We start from the raw sequence: 24354 nt of genomic DNA, 5'->3' as shown, positions 1-24354 counted from the left end.
TACGACGAGATTGCAGGTTCATTTCCTATTGATCCATTTTTTTTCCCCTTTTTCCTCCGCAGATTCGCCTGCTCTTGCGTAAATACCGGCGTAAGGGGTGCAAATAGACGATTTCTAAAATTTCCAATTTCGTTCCCGATTACTTGGATATTAAACGGGGTCCCGTGGCGTGACGGCTAATGAAACTTTGGAAATGACTTGAACCAGGCGGCGTTCACCGGCAACGGCGGTGGTGGCGGCGTCTTGGGTACACCCGACATTCCTGATGGAATACCTGACGGGCATTCGTGTCTCTCGAAACGACGTAACGGACGCTGCGGCGTTGTTTGTTGTGTTGGCGTGTCTTATAAATCCAGTCGAATTAAAAATCCCAATTTGCCGGCCAAGAAATCCAAAGCGATGCACTCCTGCAACTTTCATGAAATCTCTCCATTTTCGACGGAGATAACGCTATTTAGGTAACTTTTAACAGTAAACGAGTAGCATCTGCCGAAGCATGCTCGAAAATTGCTGTATGCAATTTTACGAACTACTTTAGGTCGAAATGCTTCGTGTATGGTACATTTAAAGACGATTTAAACCTTTTTCGAGCGACTGCAGCGATAGATCGAGCGCGTAAGGATTCTCGTAAATTTTTATAAACGCGAAAAAACGCTTCTTTTTTTTTGCGATATTCGTATAACAGAGATAATCGAATAAATACACACGGAATTGAGTCCGCGCTTATACCGTTGATAAATGGAATAAAATCACGAAAACTTCGGATACATTCGCCGACGCGCTTTTGTTCGCGAAACGGGCGCGTTCACGATTTGCGAATTTAATCGTCACATTTTTTTTTACAGCGCAGAGCACGAGTAACGATTGTAAAATGAAAGGGCTACTCTTTCTCTCTCTTTCTCTGTACCGTACTTCCTGTCGTGCGCGTTTCGGCGTATATTACCTGTGAAAAATTCATCACACGCGATGAACGAGGGTAATCGATCGGCGGAACGCGCGCTCGTATGTACATCAAAGTTCGTTGATCAGTCAGAATCGATAATCATCTGCCGCGTAATTAGTAGCTTCCCAGTAATCAATCGCGTTTGAGTACTGCGTGAATATCAATTGTGTGTGAATACTAAATACTCTTGAACAAACGCCTCTGAAATGGCTCTAGTGCCGGAACGTGATCTAACGATATAATACCACAACGAGCGAAATAAAGTCGAATTAAAAAAATAAAGTGCATTAGACTCATCGTTTCTCACCTGGGCAATAGAACTGCCATTGTGTTCAACAGATTCGCGAGAGTATATGTACGCAACACATTTTACTTTCGAGTAAAAAAATTTAAATGCCAATAGCCGAAGAAAAAAAATTATCAAATAATAAGTTACGATTGATTAATGAATGAATCACTTTCATAAATAGAACAGAATCATTTTTTAGTCAATAAGAGAATTTTTATATGTATCACTGAGTATCATGAAGTGCCCGTCTGTTGAATGATTGTCTCATTTGTAACATAATTTACTTGTCAAAATGAGTTAAATATTATCATAGATAGAACTCGTTCTCCAAGTGACATAGAAAATAAAAGAGCAATACTGTCACACTGAAATTGTGTATACTAGTATCATTTTTGCAAGTATGTTCGATTCATGGTGTACAATTCACAATTCGATAGAACAGAAAATAGAGACCAGGCGTGAAAAGAGCGAGACGTTTTTCAGCGCGACTTTTATGTACCAAAGGTATTTTCTATTGCGTCGTCTTTACTGTTCGTTATTATTAAGATTAACTTTACGGTGTAACAATACCAAATTAAGACCGGCGTACGATAAACGGGATACGACATTGTCCGTATCGCAGCGCGTTTATCTGCACTCACTCATAGGATACTCATAGGATCTACTGACATTAAGGATAAGACGATAATGTACGGTACATTACGGTGGAATTTCGAATTAATTCTTAAAGAATTAAACGATAAAACTCTTACAACTTATGAATTTCTCAGTATATGTCTGCAATCATGTATTATAGAAAAGAAAATGATTCGATTCAATAAAAACTTACGAAAATAATCATGTGAATTATTTATCCACGATTTTTTACTTTCGTTAACAATATAAGTAGGTAACAACGTAAAGTAGATTTCCCTTTTTTTCATCCATAAAAAGAAAAAAGGATGATTAAATTATCCGACATACAAAAAAAAAACACAAGATTACAGATGTTGCTTTACAACGCTATAATGAAAAGTATAATTGCACTTTATTATAAATCGTTTCAAGGTCCCTTTAATCATTGCTGCATTGTTTCGTTTCCTAATTCTAAAACGAACGCATTTTATGAATAATTATTTGTCAGACTAGCGTATCGTCGTAAAAATTTGGAAAGTTTATATATGAAAATCTAATTGTTTATATTAACTTTAATCATCCTGAGCTTTCATATTAGCAACCGCTCCTTCACAAAATTTCCCTAAACTTAAGCAATATAGTAATAACATGCTCATATGGATATATTCTTATTTATACATGTATATATATATATATATATATATATATATATATATATCTCTTCTATATATATATTTGTTAATATAGAGAACCTTCATACGTATAACAGGCTCTTTGTTCGAAGCTGCAAAGGGACTCGACAATATTTAATTTATTTTTATAATACAAATGTGCATTACTTTCCCATAACGCACGTATTATTATCCAAACTGTTATAAAATCGCAGTTCTTAATATCTATTAAGCAAAACCAATAGTAGCACTTGTACAGCTTTTTTTTACAGCTCAATGATAGTAAACATCAGTTTTTCGAAGTCACTTTGCAGCTATTAATACAATACTTTATTTCCAAAGCATGATAAATCTAGTAAATTTAGATAACAAAAAATATATATAGTATTTTACAGACTATTATATTAATTTTAAATAAACTGTTATCTGCATACAAAATGCATGCACATAGGTTTGTCCATGGCAACGCTAAGGTTAGATCACTCTTCCCGAAGTACAGATAAACATTTCTTGAGCAGTTCTGCATGCGACTGTAAATAACGACATTATCTTCTCGATATGCTGTAAAATTTAAGTATAACTACAAAAATAATAATATTACACTCACTTTAGCATGTTTTATTTCCAGCTCTGTTAACTCAATGAGATTCTTCTTAAATGCAGCTACTCGCCTAGTTTTGAAATCCAATAATTCTATATTAAAAAAAAAAAAACGTTACAAGCGTTAGTAACAATGTTCTAAAGACTCTGAGAATAAACAATATTATTCTATTATTTGTGTCATATATTCGTAAAATGGAACATGTTATCAATTTTCTTTATTCAATTTTTCTATTACAAAATGATATTGAATGAACGACTTTCAAGCAAGTGATAGAGATGTTATTTACCTTCTTTTCCTTTATCAGACATCTGCTCAAATTTCTCACATGCTTCAGTCTGTGCTTGTTCCGCCTTGATAAAAATAAATTTTAAATATTAAAATTTTAAATACACATACATTTTTATCTAAAACTTTCGATGCAATTATATAACGTTATATTAACGTAATATTCAACAGCAAAACTTATATTATTTCTACCAAAGGTGTTACCAGATCATAAATAATCTAAATTATCTAAATTATCAAGACAATATTCAATATTGCATTCAATATTGCATGCATCATTCATGCATAATACTTCTGATAAACTTCCGTGCTGCAACTAACTTGTGCCAATCTTGTTTTAAAAAACGCAATTGTCTCTACCAATATATTTTACATTTTAACTATGTAAATATATATCTGTGTATATAAAAAAATAAAAATCTCGTAAAATATATTTTCCGGATAAAGAAACAAAATTTTTTTCTAACATTATTAAACAAATTCATAAAATATCATAAAATTCATAATATTTTAAATAATGTGAATTTCTAAAATATTTTCCTTTACTTATTTAATAGTAATTAAACTTTGATTTCAATGTAAATGTATTTTAATATTTAATTTATCCACTTAATGATAAGGCTGGCAATAAAATCTAATACTTTTGAAGCACTACAACGGAAAAATATGTAGGACACAAACAACATGACACACCTCAGCAACCTCCAGTGCCTTGAAAAGCAAGAAAAATTAAAATTCTGATTAGATACTACTCATGATCATAAATCGTTTAATAACTGCAGTTTCAATTTAACTATGAAATTAATTGTAAATAAATATTTATCTAGTTCCCTTGTCCTACATTTCTGTATTTTATTATAATAAAATTAGCTGAAAATATTACATAAAATTACGAATTATAGAAAAATGTGCACTTACTGCATGAACATCTTTGTTTTTGGCACGAGCTTTTTCAAGGGCACGATTCGCAGACTCGTACTCGTGTAAAGCTTTCAATCTTCTAAAGAGAAGCCTCTTAGCCGCAGCTGTATCTCTCATATAATAACGGAGAGTATCTGATAATTTTAAATCTTCATCTGATGCTACCCGTCCTTCAACTTTCTGCAAAAAAAGTATTTTTGTAATGGATTTAATTTAGTTGAAATAAAAATTTTGAGAAATTGCCTTATACAATATGGCCTTACTCGTAATTTCTCGAAAGTTTCGGCGATTTTAGTTAAAAATCTTTCGAGTTTTCCAGTATCTGTTGTGGCTAACTGTAAAAGATTGGTGGAAATCTTTATATATGAATCTGCTACGTCTTTATGTTTAGCTGTTTGACGATCAGCCAACCTCGTTGCCTCTTTTAAATTGTGATGATAAGTCTGAAGGAATGTCATTTCTTGATCGAAGAAATCATTCACATCTTTTACTGTAGCCGATAGATAATATTCATCGGTAGTTTTAGAGAACGACTTCACCAAACCACCAAACATTTCCATTTTATTTTTTCCTGCAACAAAATGCGTTCTGTAAGTATTTCAATTTCTATATATTGTAATAATTGTACGGAATACATAAAAAAGTGTGCATTACCTCGCACACAAAGATCTTGATCGTATTCTAAAAACACCCTTAGATTATGGTCGTTCCGAAAAACTGGATGATGTGCCAGCCTGGTCAAGAACATTTCGTGCATGGCGACAGTTTTTTTGAATGTGGCTAGGTATTCTCTGCAAAATCACAAAAATTAATATAGTAAAATTAGTCTATTAAGGGCTGGTTTCACAAACTTTGGTTAAATTAACCGGCTGGTTATTCTATTGGAATTAACCAATCGCATTTGTTAATTTCGCTTAATACGACAAATACGATTAGTCAATTCTAATGAAATAATCAGTTGGTTAAGGTAACCGAAGATTGTGAAACCGGGCCTAAATCATGCTAGTCAAAATAAATGCACATGTACAAAACACTCACGCTTCTAGTTCTTGTTTCATTTTATTAAATTCTTCACGTGTCATGTTTCCCTCACCTTCGCCGAGTTTTTGTAATTTCTCGCGAGATGCATCAAAGTCTGGCCTTGGTGGACATGGTGGAATCTGTCGAAACAGTATCAACATTTACATAAAAAAATATAAGTTAACAGTTTGAACGTCGAGAAGCACAATTGTTCTTTTCCAGTTTGATGTTAAAAAATATTTTAAAATGCAATGACATTTTCTCTTACTTAAATTATAAAATTGCATATTGACATCAAGGTTTCATTCTTCTACGATTATTTAACGTTTCACTATTTTGATTTAATAATGACAATAAAAGCATAAAAATTGCAACAGAAACAAAGTGCATAATGAATTTATTATTACTAGCAATACATATGCTTAGCACTTTTCACACAGACTCTGGAAATTGTGTCCTACACTTAAACCGCTATTTATCAGAAGAATTCTGTCAGAATAACATAAAGATGTCATACATACGATATAGCCAGCATATTCTTCATTTTCCTCGAATCGATCGTGGAGCCAGACAAACTCCTCGTGTTGTCTCACAACCAGGTTGTCTGGCTTTTGGAATTCAGGTAGGGTGGTTTTTGTATGTACAGTGAATTTGACCTTATCCTTCTCGCTGAGAGCATCTGAGATGTCCACCTGCAGAGACTTATCCGAGAGGTCTACAGCATCAGCATGGACTGTCTAAAAGTATCAGTTTCATAATCAACAGAGAGCAATACGGCGGCGCCGAGCTGTCATCGAGAATGCGACAACACAAGGAGGGGGAAGACGAGGAGAAAGGGGAGGTGCACAGGATAATTGTGATAAATCGTGCGCGTTATCATGCGAGAGACAAAAAAAGGGAACTTTCTGAGGGAAAGCGTGAGTTTTTTTTATTCGTCGACTGATCAATCGCATTACGCCCAAATGCAGCTTTTACATAGCGAAGATGCATTTGCGTATAATTGCGATTAATCAATCGATGAATTTAAAAACCTTGTCGGAAAATACGATAGAGAGAGAAAGACACTATAAATACCTTCTTGGGAGGCACGCTATTTAAAATATCAGTGGTGTCACATATTCCGTCCTGCAACATTTTTTCAGGTAATTAGAGAGTCGCGTCCGAAGGGGAAGAATACGGAGACCTTGCGGGTAATTCGCGCCGATCGAACGCGATCAGACGAGCGGACCGCCGGTCACCGATTGATAACAGGTTCCACCTACCATCATGGCGTCGATTGGAGTCGTCCCCTCGACACACAGTGGTTAACGGCAACTTGATTAACAGGATCGTCACGCTAAATAAACGTATATACAACTGTCGCGCGGCGAGTTGTGGCGAACGAACGGACTGTTTCTCGACACGCTGGGTCGAAGGGCAGACCACGCAGACAGTCCTGACAGTCACCCGTCGAAACGGGCGTCTCCTACAGACATAGGGGTGAACTAAATCAATGTGACGTCCTTCCGCTAAATTTGAATAATTTTAGCGAGATACTTAACACGTACGTTTCAATTTTACTATCATCGATAATCCATGCGACACAGTTGTTATATTTATAAAATAAAATGTATTTTGTAATGATAAAAATAATGAAAGTTATTATAAAAGAAAAGGCTTAACGTACAAATGTGTCTTATTGACATTTGATATAAATATTTATTAATAATTATTTAATGAAGAAATTCTGTTGTTTATATGCATCTCGAATACATACATATATTACACATATGATCAAACTCAATAAACATAATGAACAAAATTGAACTACTGTACAGATATCGGCAGGAATGATATCCCTTGTCAAACATACTCTGCACACAGCTCTTGGGGTAGTCCGGAATATGCATTGCATCCCAAAGGCAAGAACCAATCGTGTAAAGAATTTTACACAGGCCAATTGATACTAGCGCACCCTGAGCACATCTCAAAATACGGAAGTGCCATAACCTCAAAAAGATGATCGTTTTACCGCCATTCGCGTTTGTTTCGTTTGTTTGATGATCGAGAGTGTGCGAAGAAAAATTTTGTAAATTTTCAATAGTGATCCTTTGACAGCAATCATTGGTGTATTTCGTTTAGTGCTCGTGTTGCATTATATCTCGCAAACATGGCAGTGCAACCTAACCAACAGTTCAACATGGGTATAATAAAGTGTTTCATTTAATTACAATTATGAGGTATTACTATAATTTCAACATAATTGTTTATTTTAGATCCTCCTACGCAACAGAGCTTTGTCAGATTTTTCAAAAGTCTTCCAGAAGTGAGTAATACAAAATTATTAATGTTTAAATTATATATGATGTATCATCAAAATCCTTTAGCTTTTATTATTATTTATGCATTGATTATATCTTTAATTTTGATGTTGTATTCTTGATGTATGTATTCTTACATTGTTTATGAACACATTATTGATTAATTTTTAATGTTTATTTAATTTATAGAGAATAGCTACAATTTGGATTATAATTTTTATTTAGATTATTAATAAATTGTATTTTGAAAATATGATTGAAAAGAAATTATAAAGATTATAATAACTAAAGTAAAATCAATGATGTATATTTTAATATTGCTTGCTGATACTGTCATATAATATTTAGTGGAACGTAAAAATATTATAACAACAAAAATATTTTTATTAGATTTTTGTGAAAGATGAAAAATTTTTTCTAATTTCTTATTTAAATGTTCTACACAACACCCAAATAAAAAAAGTAAAGATATAAATACATTTGATACCTAAATATGGATATAAACATTATTCTTTCAAGTTGATTTAATATATTGTTTCATTAATTTACGTGACAGATTTAACATTTAAACAAAATAGTTACAATAAGTAAAGATTTATAATAAATAGACAATTAGAATTTATATATAAAAAAAATTTATATATATATTTTAATAGTACCCTGAGATAATCTATAAAAAAGAATTTATTTTTCTGGATTATACAAAATATTTTATTCTGTTAAAGAATTTTTTGTTAATTCTAGTGTCAATATCTTTTATTAAGAATAAAAATTAAGAAGAAAATTACATACGATTAGATTTAGCTTCTGTATTAGATTCTACTTTTATTTGTATTTTTTAATTATTGCTAAAAGGATAATGTTTTATACAGTAATAGACGTGAATAAACACATATAAAAATGTAGACATAGTGAAACTTTTTTTCATATTTATCTGCATAAAAATAGACTTAAAAAAGACATGACTTAAAAAAGAAGATATTTTTATTTGTATGAAATATGAAAATTGTTTTTTATAGTAGTTTTACAATAATGTTTTATAATACTAATTTAGAATATTATAGATATGAACTCAAAAAAATATATATATATATGTATGTGTTTCATTCTTGATTCGCCTTGATTTAATTGATAACTGCAAAAATACACATACATTATTCATATAAATAAATGTAACAATTTAATGTGCTTTAATTCAAAATACAAAAGAATTTATTTGTGTATAAATAAGTAAATAATTGTTAAAGTAAAATATGATATCTAGCCAAAGATTTCCTTGGCTTTTTCTTTAGCCTTGTCGTATGTGCTGGTTATTTTATGGCCAACTCTTCTCCAGAAAGATGGCTGAGTTGTCGTCTGTATTGTTTGCGTTGTAATTTCCACCGCTTCTGTTGTAGTTGCAATTTCTGCTGTATTGCGCACTGTGGACCATGCTGGATGTACGTTCTTTGGTTTTTCTCTGATGTCCCATGGATCATCTCCATCCAAGGGTGGCAGAGTGGCACTGGGATTCGGCCTAATTCTATTATAGAATTCATCATTGTGTGACGCATCGTACGGTCCTCCGCCATATGCTTGCAAAATGCGCGGCTCCATTTCATTTCTGGTTTCCCCCGCAGTCGGCGTAGATTGTCTCTCTTGTTCTGAAGTCAACTGTAAATTTTCATTGCGTTGCAATGGAATTACTTTTGCGGTTTGGCCAGATTCTTTATTGAACGGATTGTCAAAGCGGGACGTTTCAGTTTGTTGGAACGATCCCAACCATTGATCGTATTTGTCATGTCTCAATGATTGAGAAGTTTGATGTTTATCTTCTAACGTATCCTTGTCTCGTGTTTCTCGTTGGTTAAAATTAAAGTCAAATGGTTTGGATTGTTGTTGTAGATTTTCTGTTTGTTGCGATATGGAACCAACGTTATGACGAGGATAGTAATCATCATGTGAGCCTTCAATATTAGTTAAGTCACTTGGATGATAAGTATAATGCCATTGCAAGCCTACTGTAGCATCATTTGAGTTGTGTATTCCATGTAAACTGTCTATATTTTGCCTTTGATTGTCAAATGCATTGCTTCCTTGAGTGAAAATAACTTTTGATGTATGTTGATTGGATCCAGGATATGTTGCGCGACTGCCAGATTCGATGATTCTGTCGCGAACGTTGTCTATATCAGCTTCTGGGTTTACTTCAACTGGTTTAAAAGTGTCATCAACAGTTGTATCGGTTCTATCTGCGTGTGATGGAATGACATCCTGTTTTTGATATCTAGGTCTTGGTTTTCGTTTTGGTGCTGATTTTACACCAATTGCTGATCGATCTTGATTAACTTGTTGAGTAAAATCTTGATTAAAATTGTTGTAGGACGGATATTGATCCGATTGTTGCGAAAAATTGTTTGTATCCCATTCATTTCGTTGAGAATAATGCTCTAAGCGTTGAGAATTATGTCTCGGCCAGCTAGGGTTTTGCTGTTGTTCTCTTTGTTGCCCATACTCCAAGTGTCCTGTCGTCTGTTGCGAGAAATCATTGAATCCTCCAACTTGTTGAGTGAAGTCTTCATTCTGTTGAGTAAAATCTTCCAAATGATGGTTGTCGACTTTTGGTTTGTCAGATTTGTGCGGTTGTTGCAATTGTCCAAATTCTATGTGTCCCATTGTTTGTTGCGTGAACTCGTTAAATTCTCCTGCTTGTTGAGTGAAATCTTCACTTTGTTCATTAAATTCCTCTATACGTTGACTTTTTGGCTTGGTAGGTTTATTTATCGATTGTATTTGTTGACCGAATTCCAGATTACCAACGGATTGTTGAGTAAAATCGTCCGATCCTACTGTCTGCTGTGCAAATTGTTCATTTTTCTGTGTCGAGTGTTCTAAATGCTGATTACCAATAATTTGTTGTCCAAATTCAAGTTGACCCTCTGTCTGCTGTGAAATCTGTTCGCTCTGTTGTGCTAAATTATCTAAATGTTTATTACCTAGTTGAGTTTGTTGCGTTGGATCATCCGACCTTGCAGTACGTTGTATAAATTGCTTTAGTAGTTGAGTGTCATCAGTTTGCTGCCCAAATTCAATTTTACCATTCGTCTGTTGTGAAAAATCATCAGATCCTTGTGTTTGATGCACAAACTGTTCACTTTGTTGCATTAAATCTTCAAAATGTTGATTATCAATATTTTGCTGGCCATTTTTAAGTTTACCACTCGGTTGTTGTGAGAAATCGATTTCTTGTGTCTGCTGCGTCAAATCCTCTGAGCGCTGATGATTGACAGTTTGTTGGCCAAATTCAAGCTGACCCTCTGTCTGCTGCGTGAATTGTTCACTGTGCTGTGTTAAATCGTCCAAATGCTCACTATCAACAGATTGTTGACCGAATTCAATTTTATCATTCAATTGTTGCGAGAGATTGGTTTCTTGTGTCTGCTGCATCAAATTCTCTGAGTGCGGATGATTTACAGTTTGTTGGCCAAATTCAAGCTGACCCTCTGTCTGCTGCGTGAATTGTTCGCTGTGCTGTGTTAAATCGTCCAAATGCTCACTATCAACAGGTTGGTGACCGAATTCAATTTTATCACTCAATTGTTGCGAGAGATTGGTTTCTTGTGTCTGCTGCGTCAAATCCTCTGAGCGCTGATGATTGACAGTTTGTTGGCCAAATTCAAGCTGACCCTCTGTCTGCTGCGTGAATTGTTCACTGTGCTGTGTTAAATCGTCCAAATGCTCACTATCAACAGATTGTTGACCGAATTCAATTTTATCACTCAATTGTTGCGAGAGATTGGTTTCTTGTGTCTGCTGCATCAAATTCTCTGAGTGCGGATGATTTACAGTTTGTTGGCCAAATTCAAGCTGACCCTCTGTCTGCTGCGTGAATTGTTCATTATGTTGTGTTAAATCGTCCAAATGCTCACTATCAACAGATTGTTGACCGAATTCAATTTTATCACTCAATTGTTGCGAGAGATTGGTTTCTTGTGTCTGCTGCATCAAATTCTCTGAGTGCGGATGATTTACAGTTTGTTGGCCAAATTCAAGCTGACCCTCTGTCTGCTGCGTGAATTGTTCGCTGTGCTGTGTTAAATCGTCCAAATGCTCAGTATCAACAGATTGTTGACCGAATTTAATTTTATCACTCAATTGTTGCGAGAGATTGATTTCTTGTGTCTGCTGCGTTAAATCCTCTGAGCGCGGATGATTGACAGTTTGTTGACCAAATTCAAGCTGACCCTCCGTCTGCTGTGTGAATTGTTCATTATGTTGTGTTAAATCGTCCAAATGCTGACTATCAACGGTTTGCTGACCAAATTCAAGCTCACCTTCCGTCTGCTGTGTGAGTTGTTCATTTTGTTGCATTAAATTGTCTGAGTGCTGACTATCAACGGTTTGCTGACCAAATTCAAGCTGACCTTCTGTTTGCTGCGTGAATTGTTCACTTTGCTGCATTAAATTGTCCAAGTTGTGATTATCAACAGTTTGCTGACCAAATTCAAGTTTACCACTCGTTTGTTGCGTGAAATCATCAAATTGTGTCTGCTGTGTAAATTGTTCGTTCTGATGTGTCATGTCTTCCAACTGTTGCGTTTCTTGACCAAATTCCTGGTTTTGCTGCGTAAAATTATCATTGTCGATTGTCTGGTGTTGCTGCACGTTGCCGTGATGATCGTCTCGCTTGTATTTTCTATGGTATCTGGTTTCATGTTGCTGATATTGTTGATGAGTCTCCTCGGTGCAGTCGGCACCGTGCGACCCGTGGCCTAAATCCAGTGATCCAGTGACGAGTTGTCCCGAACTCGCTCTATAAGCAGGAACATAACTACTCCCACTATTCGCATGGGACCCGTATCCCTGGACGGTATGATGTCCGCGATGTTCGCTATACGCGTTCTGATCATAATGTGCTCTTTCCGAATGAGCAACACCGTGGTGCCCGGAATGGTCCACGATAGTCCTCTCGGGAACTACGCTTCCCCCGGTCTGACTGGAAGATCTCCAGTGCTCCTCGTACTGTCTCGTTTCGCTGTGTCTGTTGGGATAAGTGACGTGACTTGAATGCGGGTTATATACACGTTGGGAGTCTGTGAGCAACTGATTCTGAAGTACGCTGGTCTGATGCGCACCCAAGACTTCCGCGCGTTGGGTCTCGTCCAGATGATGTCTCGAATGAGCATTGTGGTAACTCGTTTGATAATTGTCTCTGGGAACCTGCACGTAACTGGAAGGTAAGTGACTCGATTGAGACACGGGAAGTACTCGGGACGAGTGGGTCTCGTAACTCTGATAGCTTTTTTTTGTGCCATACGTATCTGCGCCCGCGGTAGGATACGTATATGGTAATTGATGCCTTACATCAGTGAGCGTTTCTCTCTGCTGCTGATCAGTATAATGATGCATACTTCCGGTGGACGGGACGCTCTGATAGCCCGAATGTTGCCTGTAACTGTCGCTCTCGGCAGTTTGCAGATCATGGGAACCGACAGCTTCCTGAGTCAAGCCTACTGTCGAACCTACATGCGTGGTAGCGGCAGTATGTCCAATACTAGAGACTTCATGAAAGTCCCTTCTAAAACTGTCGAGATCTTTTTGTAAGTTCCTTTGCAGTTTGCTGTGTAATTCGTCCAGTGTCGTCGAGCCAATGTTGCCTTGAGGAACGCCGGTGCTGTAACTAGAAGTGTAGTTTTTCTTATAATAATGCATCTTCTTTGGCCCGGTTACGTATTGACCTTCCTCCTCGAAGACGTGTCCATGACCTCCGTCGGTTTTATAAGAGTTTACTCTCCTCCAATTATCGGGAGTTTCAACATGATGCTGCGTATCGATTGTCTGAGTATTGATGCTGGGAACGTGTTGATTCACCTGCGAATGTCTGTCGTATTCCCCAAAATCTTCCAGTCTCTCGCTCTTATTATCGATTCTCGTCGACATTGATTGTGTCTGTTGACTGTGCAATCTATTGTATCCGGTTTCCTTCAAGACTGTCTGTCCTAGGCCGTATGCACTTTGGGAATCGATATGCTGACTACTTGGCGCGTGTATCGAATCATACCTATGGTCGCTTAATTTGCTTAATTCCGCTGTGTCCACTCCGTTTACGCTATCCGTGCCGTAGGTCGCAGTAAAATTCTTCTTATAATACCTTACCCTTTTCGCCCCCTCTTCGTATTGTCCTCGTTCTTCATGAACCTTGCCATGCCCTCCGTCTGTATTGTACTGATTATGTTCGGTCCAGTTTCCTGGTCTAGCATAATCGTGATTATTTAGATGCGTTCTTCCTTGAACTAAACTCGCGTGATCTTGATAACCGCTCGATGTTTGATGAACGGTTGTTTCCAGAAAGTTACAGGTTTCTATGCAACCACTTGGCGCTGACAATGTTTGTGCAACTAACGCGGATAAAACGATTATCTGTCCTATCGCCATTATTCCCATCCGATCTCTATGAAATAAAAAACAAATTGTTAGATACTAAACAATTTTCTTTGTTTTTTTTTCCTGTAAATATAAAACACAACATCTCTTTTAGAGATAATATTTAATCCTTGGTTGTGTTGTGGATTCCATGAATCCATACATCAACTTTGGCAATATATATCTTTTGGAATTTTTTCAACCACTAAGGGTCAGTTGTTCCAACTTCTTGGTAAACTTAGCTATCAGGTAAATATATCTGTCTTTATTTATTTAAGAAAAATGAAGATAGATACATGCTTACCTGGTAGATAAGTTTACCAAGAAGTTGGTACAACCGGTAGCCCTAAGTTAGCTGAATTTTGACTTTGAAATAATGTTGATACATTTCAGAAACTTTAAAGTTTATTTACAAATTTTTTTGTTTTAATATAACTAATAGTTAATTTAGAAACTGCATCCGTTGAAAACTGCTGAATCTACATAACAATGATATGGCTGGGCAAAGATGTGGCAACCGAGAATTAAACAAGATGAAAATTGTTTTTTTAATTTTTGATATAATTTTTTAAATTTAATATTTTTTAATACATTGAATTATGTATATTTTTTGTTATATGTTATAGACAGTAATATGAAAAACATTTATTTTTTAATTAGAAGTAAATGGAATTAGTTTTTTACAAAACATTATAGAAAATATTAAAAGAAATGTATATAGAAAATATATATAACGAAAAAGATCATTCTTTTATAGGAGTTTTCGAAAAACATATATTTTTGTATTTTGATATTCTTCTAGAAAATATTCTCTACTTTCTCTATGTTAACACAAGGTTATTTTATTTGTTGGGAACGTCAAGATCTGCTGTTCCGCGAAAATTATGTGTGATGTAATTTACATAAAAAACTTTAGCAAAGTCAGACTATGCGATAAACGATAAAGAAAAGATAACACATAAGCTATAATGGTATTGGTTGACTTTTCTCGATCAAAATTTTTATTTTAATATTATGAAGATATAGTAATATAACTTTTTACCTATATCTTTTTTTAAAAAAGTTCTAAATTATAAAAATTTTAATCCATTTAATTCTGTGGCAATTACATAAAAGATATATGTGGAATGTATTTTGTTAAATAAAATAAGATATTTTGAATGAAGCTAAGTGGTCTTATTGTTTACATTGTATTAAAAAATACTTGCATCATACCACAAGTAATAACAATAAGAAGACAACTCTCATTTTGTTTATTGATTGACTATCTATATTGAATTTAATGCATATTTGAGATTTCGCATTCACTGTCAACACACAACGTTTATTTGTACACTTAATTCACATCTGTCATTAAAATAACAATATTATATTTTATTACCTTATAATGAAAGATCGAGAAACACTTATAATTCAGTTGATAATGCGGAGATGTTTTCACTAACACTGTAGGCTCATATATAGCAGAAGAAGATTACCGCAAATCCATTTATGTGCTCTGCCCCTTCTTCTTACCGATGATTCTCGGAGTATTCTTTTTCGCTCTTACACATATTAGCGATCTTTTCTTCTTCTCCATCACAGTTTAGACTTGTTCTTATCGTATACAATTCTCAATATAAGATTGAGTTCTACCGTTGACGTAAGTGTCAGAAACATATATTCTTATATTAATTTGTTTTTAATATAAATCTTTATTGTAGAATCAAAGTTATATATAGATTATATTGGCGTTTTTGAATCTTAATTTTCAAATTTTCTTTTACAACGTATTTGTTTTTATTATAAAAAATATTCTTTATATAAGAATAAACAACATCAAATTATATATTCTTATATTAATTTTATTTTTGATGTTATAAATATATATTTTTATCATTATATTCTTATTGTAAATTTGAAGTTATGAATCATATCAGGTCTTTGGAACTCTTTCAAATTAAACAGTTTTTAAAATATATAAAATGACAAGTAAATATCAGCACAAGGATCTAGCTATAATCAAATAAGGCTTATTCTTTATTACATGTGTTTAAATAGTTCTCTCTCTCTCTCTCTCTCTCTCTTATTTTTTATTATAGAATAAAAAATAAATGATACCAAATTATACATTCCTATAAATTTTGTTTTATAGGAACATATAATATGTTTAATTTTTTAATGAAACATTAAAATCAATCATATTGAAAGATTTGCTTCGTCTGGTAGAAAATATGTCGTTTATTTTAAAAAAGTATGTGTTAGAATAGAAAATAATGGATAAAGATAATTATCGTACTTATAATTGCAAATTGATACACTTAAATACAACGCTTAAAAAGTATATTATTATATCTCATTAATCTTCCATTATCTTCTATTAATCTTATATCCTGTTCAATTTAAGTTGCACTGCACATCTTGACAGGTAAATGCATGATACATTGTCTGCTCACATATGTATGTATATGTATGGTAATGGATGTAACGCGACGATTTCCAGGTAGTGCTTGCAACAAGTGGTTTTCCATATTTGATTTCATGTGTCATTGATTAAGTCATTCTGAATTTGTAACGACGATCAAGCTTACTTTCATTCATACTAAGAACAATTTCAAGGTCGTTATTCGTATCGCGAATCTTTCAATAACATTGTATTCTCGCGCTTCCACTCCGACAGTGGGCTCTTTATAAAACCCAAACTTTTTATAAATATATACAGAAATATAATATATAGAAATATAAATATAAAAATCCAGAAAACAGATAATTAAGAACAAAAGAACAATGGTCCAGAAATTACTGACCTTCCTAGAATATGAACTCTGATCTTTCTTTTATCATACTAAGAATGAATGATACTTCCACAATGTGGACCACTTCGTGACCTGAATATAAGTGTCATTGAAGCTGTTGGGATTCCCCATTTGAAAAATTAATGTATATGAAAACCCAGATATTCTTACATATTCTGTCATTAAGATTTACATTAAAGAGCTAGTTTATTTTTATCTATTTATTATCGTTCAATGACTACAGTTAGCATATCACTTCTTTTTTCTATATTTTTCTCGTTTGAGTGTTAATGATTTATTTGTTCGAAAACTTGTTTAAAAAATATGCTGTTTAGCTATAAGTATTAAGTATTGACAATAAACATTAAAATTTTTACATGATAATGTACATAATAAAAATTATGTAAAATTGATTTGCTTAATTTTAATATAAATACACTTTATGTAATATTTTATATATTAAAAACTTTTAGTCTTAGAACATTGATAATGTTTCTGAGCAAAGTAGATAAAAGAATATTTATTTTAATCGTTTGTCGAAAGTTAAAAGAAATTGCGTGAACAGGAATAATTATATGAAAAATTTTATGGCGCTAGTAAAATATTTCTTTAAATTTCAAACTTATATAAAATCACAACGCATCGGTGTTATGACGACCTGTGATACTTTGACCTCTCGATAGGCATTGACCTACAGATACTGTAGGCAAGGTTTTTAATTTCTTGGAAATATGAAATATATGACAGTAATTCACAAACAATGTATAATCCCAAATAATTGTAAAATATATTATAGAAACAAATGACGCGCAATGTCGTAGCTAATTATAAAATAATAAAATAGAGCAGCAAATTATAAAATAAAACAGCAGAATAAAAGTCAAACAAAAATTTTATTTATTAATTATTATTAACTAATTGTATCTTCTAAATAGAATTTTTTGATCCAATTTTTTAAATGTTAAATATTATTTTAAGTGTCTTTGAATTTATCGTACTATTATAGCACATTTCTTAAAAAAAGTTATCTGAAAAATCTATTCTCTTATATGTATAGTTGAAGAATATATAATCATTAATATATATTTAGAAATGCAAATGTGCGGTCTCAAAGTTACCATGAGAAATATTATTTTTAAAAATTATATGCTTCTCTCTGAAAGCTTGCACCGTTACGCAAAGAGGTCAAGGATAATTTAAATGCCAATTTATATAGCATCAGATTCAATATACATATAATCCAATGACGTATTATGTGCTCTCAATTCGTCTCATGCATCGTTTCAAATATTTTTTCGAATGTCGAAGATAATTTAATGAAAGCACATTGTTTCAGTAATGCCCAATGCTCTAAAAAACATTTCTGTATTTTGCAATAGAAATTACATATGTGTATTTTACAGTAGAAATTCAAAAACCGTTGACTTGATAATTACATTTTTACACGTAATAATTTGTATTTCAGAAACTTGATACCACGATACGCTTCTTTAATAGATTAGACTATTATACGGTACATGGAAACGATGCTCTTTTTGCCGCACAAGAAGTATTTAAAACAACGTCTGTTTGTAAAATGATTGGAGCTGGTAAGTATCATTTAGAAGTTGAATAATTTTTCAATAGTTAAACTGAAGATATGTCTTAGATTTTTTTTAAAAGAACGTATTCTAATAAGATACAAATATTCAATGAGATAAAAATTCATTTTTTATTTTAAAGTATTCTGATTTTGATATATTCAAATCTCTTTATATTTTTATATTCACGCATGTTAGTTTTAATTTTAAATATTTAAAAAAGTAGAATTGTGTGATACTTTCTAACACATTTATCGTATATTTGATTCTTTATAACTATTTTGCTTAACTGAGCTAAATTATCTGAGTTTTAAATGACCATTTTTAAATTAAAAATGGAACTAATGTTACAACTTTTTTTTCACAGAGCCGCATAAAACGGAAGGAGTTATTCTCAACAAAAATCATTTCGAGACATTTGTGCGCGATTTGTTATTAGTAAAACAATACAGAGTTGAAGTTTATGTTAATCAAGGCACGACTAAAAATCAAAACTGGATCTTGGAGTACAAAGGTTCGCCTGGCAATCTGTCTCAGTTTGAAGATATCTTGTTCGGCAATAATGACGTAGCTGTGGGTGTATCCGTAATAGCTGTGAAACTGGGTACAGAAGGAAAGTCCAGAGTGAGTTCATCGTGCATGATGAAATATAGATTCCTGTTAAAGTATTGCACACAATATTCTAACATAATAATTTATACATACTTGTATCTTATAAAATCAATTTTACATTACGATTAATTGTAATTATGATTTTTTCTAACATACAGATATAATTAAATTAAAATATTTTTGAAATTATACAGTATATAGAGAGAATAGTACGTATATAAATTTTGCAGGTCGTTGGCTTAAGTTGTGTAGACGTCATTTCAACCTTAATTTCGGTCACTGAATTTCAAGATAACGAATCATTTTCGAATTTAGAAGCGCTTATTGTAACTCTCGCTCCAAAAGAATGTTTGTTAATTCAAGGAGAAGGCAGTTATGAATTTCAAACTCTCAAGCAAGTATGTAAAATGTAAAAAATATGAAATGCGTTTTTAAAATATGCAATCATTATACATTTTACTAAAATATTTTGCTATATTTTTAATGTTATAATTTTGTATTTATTTTTCAGTTAGTGGAAAGAAATAACGTGATGATTACTTTACGAAAAAAAACTGAATTTGCCAGCGATTCGATTATAGATGACTTAAACACGTTAATAAAATTTAAAAAGGGACAAAAACAAAATGCACAATCGTTACCTGAAATTAATTTAAATTTAGCTATGAATGCAACATCTGCTCTTATTAAATATTTAGACGTAAATATTCTTATATAATTTCTTTATAAAAATATAGAATATTACATCTCTATCACAAATTTTGATAATATATTTTTTAATAAATTTGATTATTTCTTATAATAAAAACAAAAATTTATAAATCTAAAAAGACATTTAACAATTAAAAACGCACAACAAATTAAAAACATGGATATATTATTTTCATTATTATAATACTAAAAATACAAAGAGTTACAATAAATTACACATTAGCATTAAATTTATATTTGAAAGAATTAATACAATATTTATTATTAAAATTTATGATAAAGATAACATCTTATATTACTTTTAGTACTACATGTTTCTTATGTAGTAAATTTTTGCCAGTTAACATCAGATGAAGGTAATATAAATCAATTTAAATTGAATCAAATCGAGCAGTCACGATATATAAGATTGGATTCTGCGGCAATAAAAGCTCTTAACATCGAACCACATGCTGATACAATTTTCAACTTACATGGAAATCCAGTTGCCAGTATTTTAACATTATTAGATAAATGTAGAACTGCGCAGGGACACCGATTGATCGCGCAATGGGTTCGACAGCCTCTTAGGGATTTATCCTTAATAAAGGAGCGACATGATATTGTTGAGCTGTTAGTGCAAAATAATGAACTGAGATCCGTTCTTAGTGATGACTACTTAAAACGTATACCGGATTTGCAACAGCTTGGAAAGAAACTGGCTAGGAAGAAGTCGACGTTGCAAGATTGTTATAAGTAAGCTAGAAAGTAATGGCTATCGTCATGATTAAATCAAAATAGTGTTAACTATATATTGATATGTTTATCATATGTATCATATTTTAGAATCTATTTGTGTGTGTCATATTTGCCAAAACTAATGGAACAGCTTTCGCAAGAACATGTGATAGCATTGAAAACAATGATAATAGATCCATTAAAGGAACTTATAGATGATATGGATAAATTTCAACAGCTGGTAGAACAAACAGTCGATTTAGATGCTGCTGAAAAGGGAGAATTTATGGTGAATCCAAGATTTGCAGATGATTTAAAAAGTAAGAGTTTTGAATTTTGATTCATTATTATATATGAGCTTTTAAGAGAATATATAAACTATTCAAAAAATATGCATTAAATTAGATATCGATAAAGTATTTTTAATTATTTAATTATTTAAATTAAGTAAGAAAAGATCTAACTTTGTCAGGAAAGATATATATGATTAGAACATTTTATATTTGTATATAATATTTTCTTTTTAGTTTTTATTATTTTAAATAAATTTAACACATAAATAATCACACACACACACACACACACACACACACATGTATATATATATGTATGTATCCATATATACATAATTTTGTAATATTACAGCCTTAAAAGATGCAATGGTTGAAACGGAAGAAGCCATACAGCGACAACTGAATAAGGCAGCGAATGACCTTTGCTTAGAAGCAGGAAAAACGATAAAATTAGAATCTAATCAACAATTCGGCTATTACTTCCGTATTACGTTAAAAGAAGAAAAAATACTTAGGAATAAAAAGCATTACACCATTCTGGATTCTGTTAAAGGTGGTGTAAGATTTCGAAACAATAAATTAAACGAATTGAATGATGATTTTATAGATACCAAAAATAAATACTTAGAGAGACAGAAAGATATTATTGCGGAAATTGTAGGAATTGCAGGTTTGTAAACTCTTTTTTAAATAAAAATTATTTTAATATTAAAATATAATATTAATATAACTATATCATAATTTTATGTTTATAGCTGGCTATAGTGACACAGTGCGTACTATCGGTAGCGTGCTGGCATGCCTTGACGTTCTCACTGCTTTTGCTTCTACAGCAATAAGCGCTAATAAGATGTACGTACGCCCCAAAATGGTCCCCAGTGAAGAGGGTGAATTAAATCTTATTCAAGTCAGACACCCATGTTTAGAAATGCAACAAGGAGTTGATTATATTGCTAATGACATCGATTTTAAAAGAGGTATGAATCCAAGATTTAAATCCATGGAAACAATATAATTAAAATAATAAAACTATATAAAAATAGTATAATTAGAATTGCCATATTTATTTATATTTATTATTAAATAATAATAAATTGATTTTCTTTCCGACCGATAAATATTTTAAACGTATAGATAAATTTAAGATTACTTATTCAGGTCTGCAGCGTATCTTGGTGCTGAATGTAATTTTTTTATTAATTTAATATTCTTAGCTCATATAAACTGCGCGAAAATTGCGTTTCAGTCTTGAAACATAGTTACTAGTTAAGTATCGATGCTCGGAAGTATCTTTAAAATCCCTCCCTGCCTGAAAAAAAATACTTATTACTACATTACTATACATAATTTACTGCGAAAAATAATACCTCAGCTAAGACTCGAACTTGAATCTTCCATCGTTCCGTGAAGGATTTATTATTGAGTTACGTTTATTGTGCGTGTGAAATGTATTACTCTTTAAATTCCTATTAAATTTATTTTTTATAGATCAATGTCATTTTTGCATTATTACTGGTCCAAACATGGGAGGTAAAAGTACTTATATTAGATCTGTTGGCGTAACTGCGTTAATGGCACATATTGGCAGTTTTGTGCCTTGCGATAAAGCAACTATATCGTTATTGGATTGCATATTGGCTCGAATAGGAGCTGATGACTCCCAGTTGAAAGGATTGTCGACTTTTATGATGGAAATGATAGAAACTGCTGCTATTTTAAAAGTAATTTATTGTTAATTATTTTTATTTCTTCTTATTTTTATTATATTATTAGAAATTATAGTAGTCATATCATTAACTGTAAAAAATTATAACAAGTTCATTATCATTAATCATAAAAAATGATAAAAATACAATATAATCTGATAAAATTTTTTTATACTTTTAGACAGCGACATGTAATTCTCTTGTAATAATCGATGAGTTAGGTAGAGGTACATCTACTTACGAGGGTTGTGGTATAGCGTGGGCAATAGCAGAGTAAGTAATATAATTTATATTACTTAATTAGCTTATTAGTATTATTACTTATTTACTTAAAAAGATAGTATTAAAAGTAATTTGAAAATATTTTTTATTATATTTTATATTATACATTTTCCTTCAGGCATTTGGCGAGAGATATTAAATCATACTGTCTATTTGCCACGCACTTCCATGAAATAACCAAATTAGCCGAAGATATACCCACTATAAAGAATCAACATGTTACTGCTCTTGTCGAGGACAATAAATTGACATTACTTTATCAAGTAAAGCTAGGGGTTTGCGATCAAAGTTTTGGTCTTCATGTCGCTAAAATGGCTAATTTTCCACCAGATGTAATAGAGGTATGTATTTATTTTACGTGCACATAATAAATATTATAAAATTTTCTTTTTATATTTATTGTACGATCTTTTATTTAGTTCGCTAAAAGAAAACAAGCTGAACTTGAAGACTATCAGGGCATAGATTTTGAAGGATCTAATAACCCTCAGAAGAAACAGAAGATTATTCAGGTATTTATTATTATTAATTTGTATCTGTAATAATAAATAACAGATAGAGATAATATTTATATACAGAATAAATATACAAGAGAAATATTTGCATATTTGTATCAATTTTACGTGAAAGCTCTTTCTTATCTTTTTATCAATTAATTTATCAATTTGTATATTTTATTATCAATTTGTATATTCTAGTTTTATTTGTATTAATAAATAAAATGTGTTGTTGCAATATGTTTCTATAAAATTAAATGCTAAGTTATAGAGCATCCAAGTTTTTTATTAATGTAGATTGTAATTTTAATTTAAAGTTTTTAACATTGTTGTAGGAGGGTGAAATCCTTATTTCACAATTTCTCACGAAGTGTAAAACTTTGGACCAGTCTTTACCCGATGCGGTCTTAGAGAGTCAGATATCATCATTGAAAGAAGACGTTCTCTCCCACAAGAATCCTTACATCGAAGCATTACTCACTGCTTCTTAAACCGAAAATTATATATCACTCTATGGATACATAAATCAAAGAATATACAAGATTTTTCTCATTATAGATACTCATTAGAAATAATAGTTTTAAAACTTTTAATATTAATTTACATAGAAATGAAGAACTTAATTTTACAGTTTCTTATGAAATGTAAAAGCTTTGAATCCGTTTTTATTTAATGCTGTCCAAAAAATAGTTAAGTCTTATTGCTGAAGGAAAACAAGGTTTTCTCCTGCAAGAATCCTTACATCAAAGTATTACTAGTTTTTCAAATCAAGTATTACACATATATGTTGCAGATACGAAAAAAGAATTCAACCAAGCAGTATTATTTTTAGTCTATAGATTAACTGAATCAAATATAAAGAAGAAAGATGTAGATATTTTTCATTAAATAAATATTGTACAAGTGCATTATATTCAACTTTATTATTCCTGTTTGCTAATAATTACTTAATTACTAATTCATCAATCAATCATTCAATCATAATTTAATATACAAAACAATTACTAATTGTTTCAAACCGACTCGTTATACATCATTATTTCAATATTAATAATTATTCATAATTAGTAATTTGCTAACACTACACAACATTGTTAACCAGTTTTTGAAACTGAATTGAATACATTAAAAA

The 24354-nt window shown here is 32.0% G+C and overlaps 3 protein-coding genes across 6 annotated transcripts; 1 reads left to right on the top strand and 2 right to left on the bottom strand.

Moving 5' to 3' along the window:
• Window positions 1-2237: 2237 nt before the first annotated feature.
• Window positions 2238-6776, bottom strand: LOC105837294 (sorting nexin-6). Of its 3 annotated transcripts, XM_028194771.2 has the most exons (11): window positions 6611-6776; window positions 6423-6473; window positions 5870-6085; window positions 5367-5488; window positions 4983-5119; window positions 4592-4899; window positions 4326-4508; window positions 4101-4118; window positions 3409-3472; window positions 3126-3211; window positions 2238-3048 (listed from the first exon to the last, which is right to left on the bottom strand). In XM_028194771.2, the coding sequence occupies exons 1-11, from the start codon at window positions 6614-6616 to the stop codon at window positions 2998-3000; spliced, it is 1242 nt and encodes a 413-aa protein (XP_028050572.1). In that variant the 5' UTR covers window positions 6617-6776; the 3' UTR covers window positions 2238-2997. The 3 variants fall into 3 exon arrangements, with proteins under 3 accessions (XP_028050572.1, XP_028050578.1, XP_028050570.1); XM_028194777.2 differs by lacking the exon at window positions 4101-4118; XM_028194769.2 differs by lacking the exon at window positions 6611-6776 and having other exon boundaries at window positions 6423-6482.
• LOC105837293 (DNA mismatch repair protein Msh2) lies at window positions 6772-24130 on the top strand. 2 transcript variants are annotated; one of them, XM_036285007.1, is made up of 16 exons: window positions 6772-6891; window positions 7166-7531; window positions 7604-7653; window positions 18290-18413; window positions 18772-19028; window positions 19247-19414; window positions 19528-19716; window positions 20068-20462; window positions 20553-20764; window positions 21090-21407; window positions 21493-21714; window positions 22226-22458; window positions 22625-22716; window positions 22844-23066; window positions 23145-23237; window positions 23558-23713. In XM_036285007.1, the coding sequence occupies exons 2-16, from the start codon at window positions 7498-7500 to the stop codon at window positions 23711-23713; spliced, it is 2766 nt and encodes a 921-aa protein (XP_036140900.1). In that variant the 5' UTR covers window positions 6772-6891; window positions 7166-7497. The 2 variants fall into 2 exon arrangements, with proteins under 2 accessions (XP_036140900.1, XP_012537376.1); XM_012681922.3 differs by lacking the exon at window positions 6772-6891 and having other exon boundaries at window positions 6985-7531; window positions 23558-24130.
• On the bottom strand, window positions 8387-15536 carry LOC105837292. Its single transcript, XM_036285006.1, has 2 exons — window positions 15432-15536; window positions 8387-14078 (listed from the first exon to the last, which is right to left on the bottom strand). The coding sequence occupies exon 2, from the start codon at window positions 14069-14071 to the stop codon at window positions 8909-8911; it is 5163 nt and encodes a 1720-aa protein (XP_036140899.1). The 5' UTR covers window positions 14072-14078; window positions 15432-15536; the 3' UTR covers window positions 8387-8908.
• Window positions 24131-24354: the final 224 nt, after the last annotated feature.

This window comes from Monomorium pharaonis, chromosome 3, assembly GCF_013373865.1.
Source record: "Monomorium pharaonis isolate MP-MQ-018 chromosome 3, ASM1337386v2, whole genome shotgun sequence".
Taxonomy (NCBI): Eukaryota; Metazoa; Arthropoda; class Insecta; order Hymenoptera; family Formicidae; genus Monomorium; species Monomorium pharaonis.
This window is presented reverse-complemented; position numbering and strand designations above follow the sequence as displayed.

What these genes read in the sequence shown, in the direction of transcription:
- LOC105837293 (XM_012681922.3), top strand. Translation starts at nt 7,498, where the DNA reads ATGGCAGTGCAACCTAACCAACAGTTCAACATGG. An exon ending in GTACAGAAGGAAAGTCCAGA is followed by an intron (nt 19,029 to 19,246) that starts GTGAGTTCATCG and finishes TAAATTTTGCAG; the next exon opens with GTCGTTGGCTTAAGTTGTGT. An exon ending in TTCCACCAGATGTAATAGAG is followed by an intron (nt 23,067 to 23,144) that starts GTATGTATTTAT and finishes TCTTTTATTTAG; the next exon opens with TTCGCTAAAAGAAAACAAGC.
- LOC105837294 (XM_028194769.2), bottom strand. Translation starts at nt 6,482, where the DNA reads ATGTTGCAGGACGGAATATGTGACACCACTGATATTTTAAATAGCGTG. An exon ending in ATAGCGTGCCTCCCAAGAAG is followed by an intron (nt 6,086 to 6,422) that starts GTATTTATAGTG and finishes TGATACTTTTAG; the next exon opens with ACAGTCCATGCTGATGCTGT. An exon ending in GTCTGATAAAGGAAAAGAAG is followed by an intron (nt 3,212 to 3,408) that starts GTAAATAACATC and finishes TTTTTAATATAG; the next exon opens with AATTATTGGATTTCAAAACT.
- LOC105837292 (XM_036285006.1), bottom strand. Translation starts at nt 14,071, where the DNA reads ATGGGAATAATGGCGATAGGACAGATAATCGTTTTATCCGCGTTAGTT.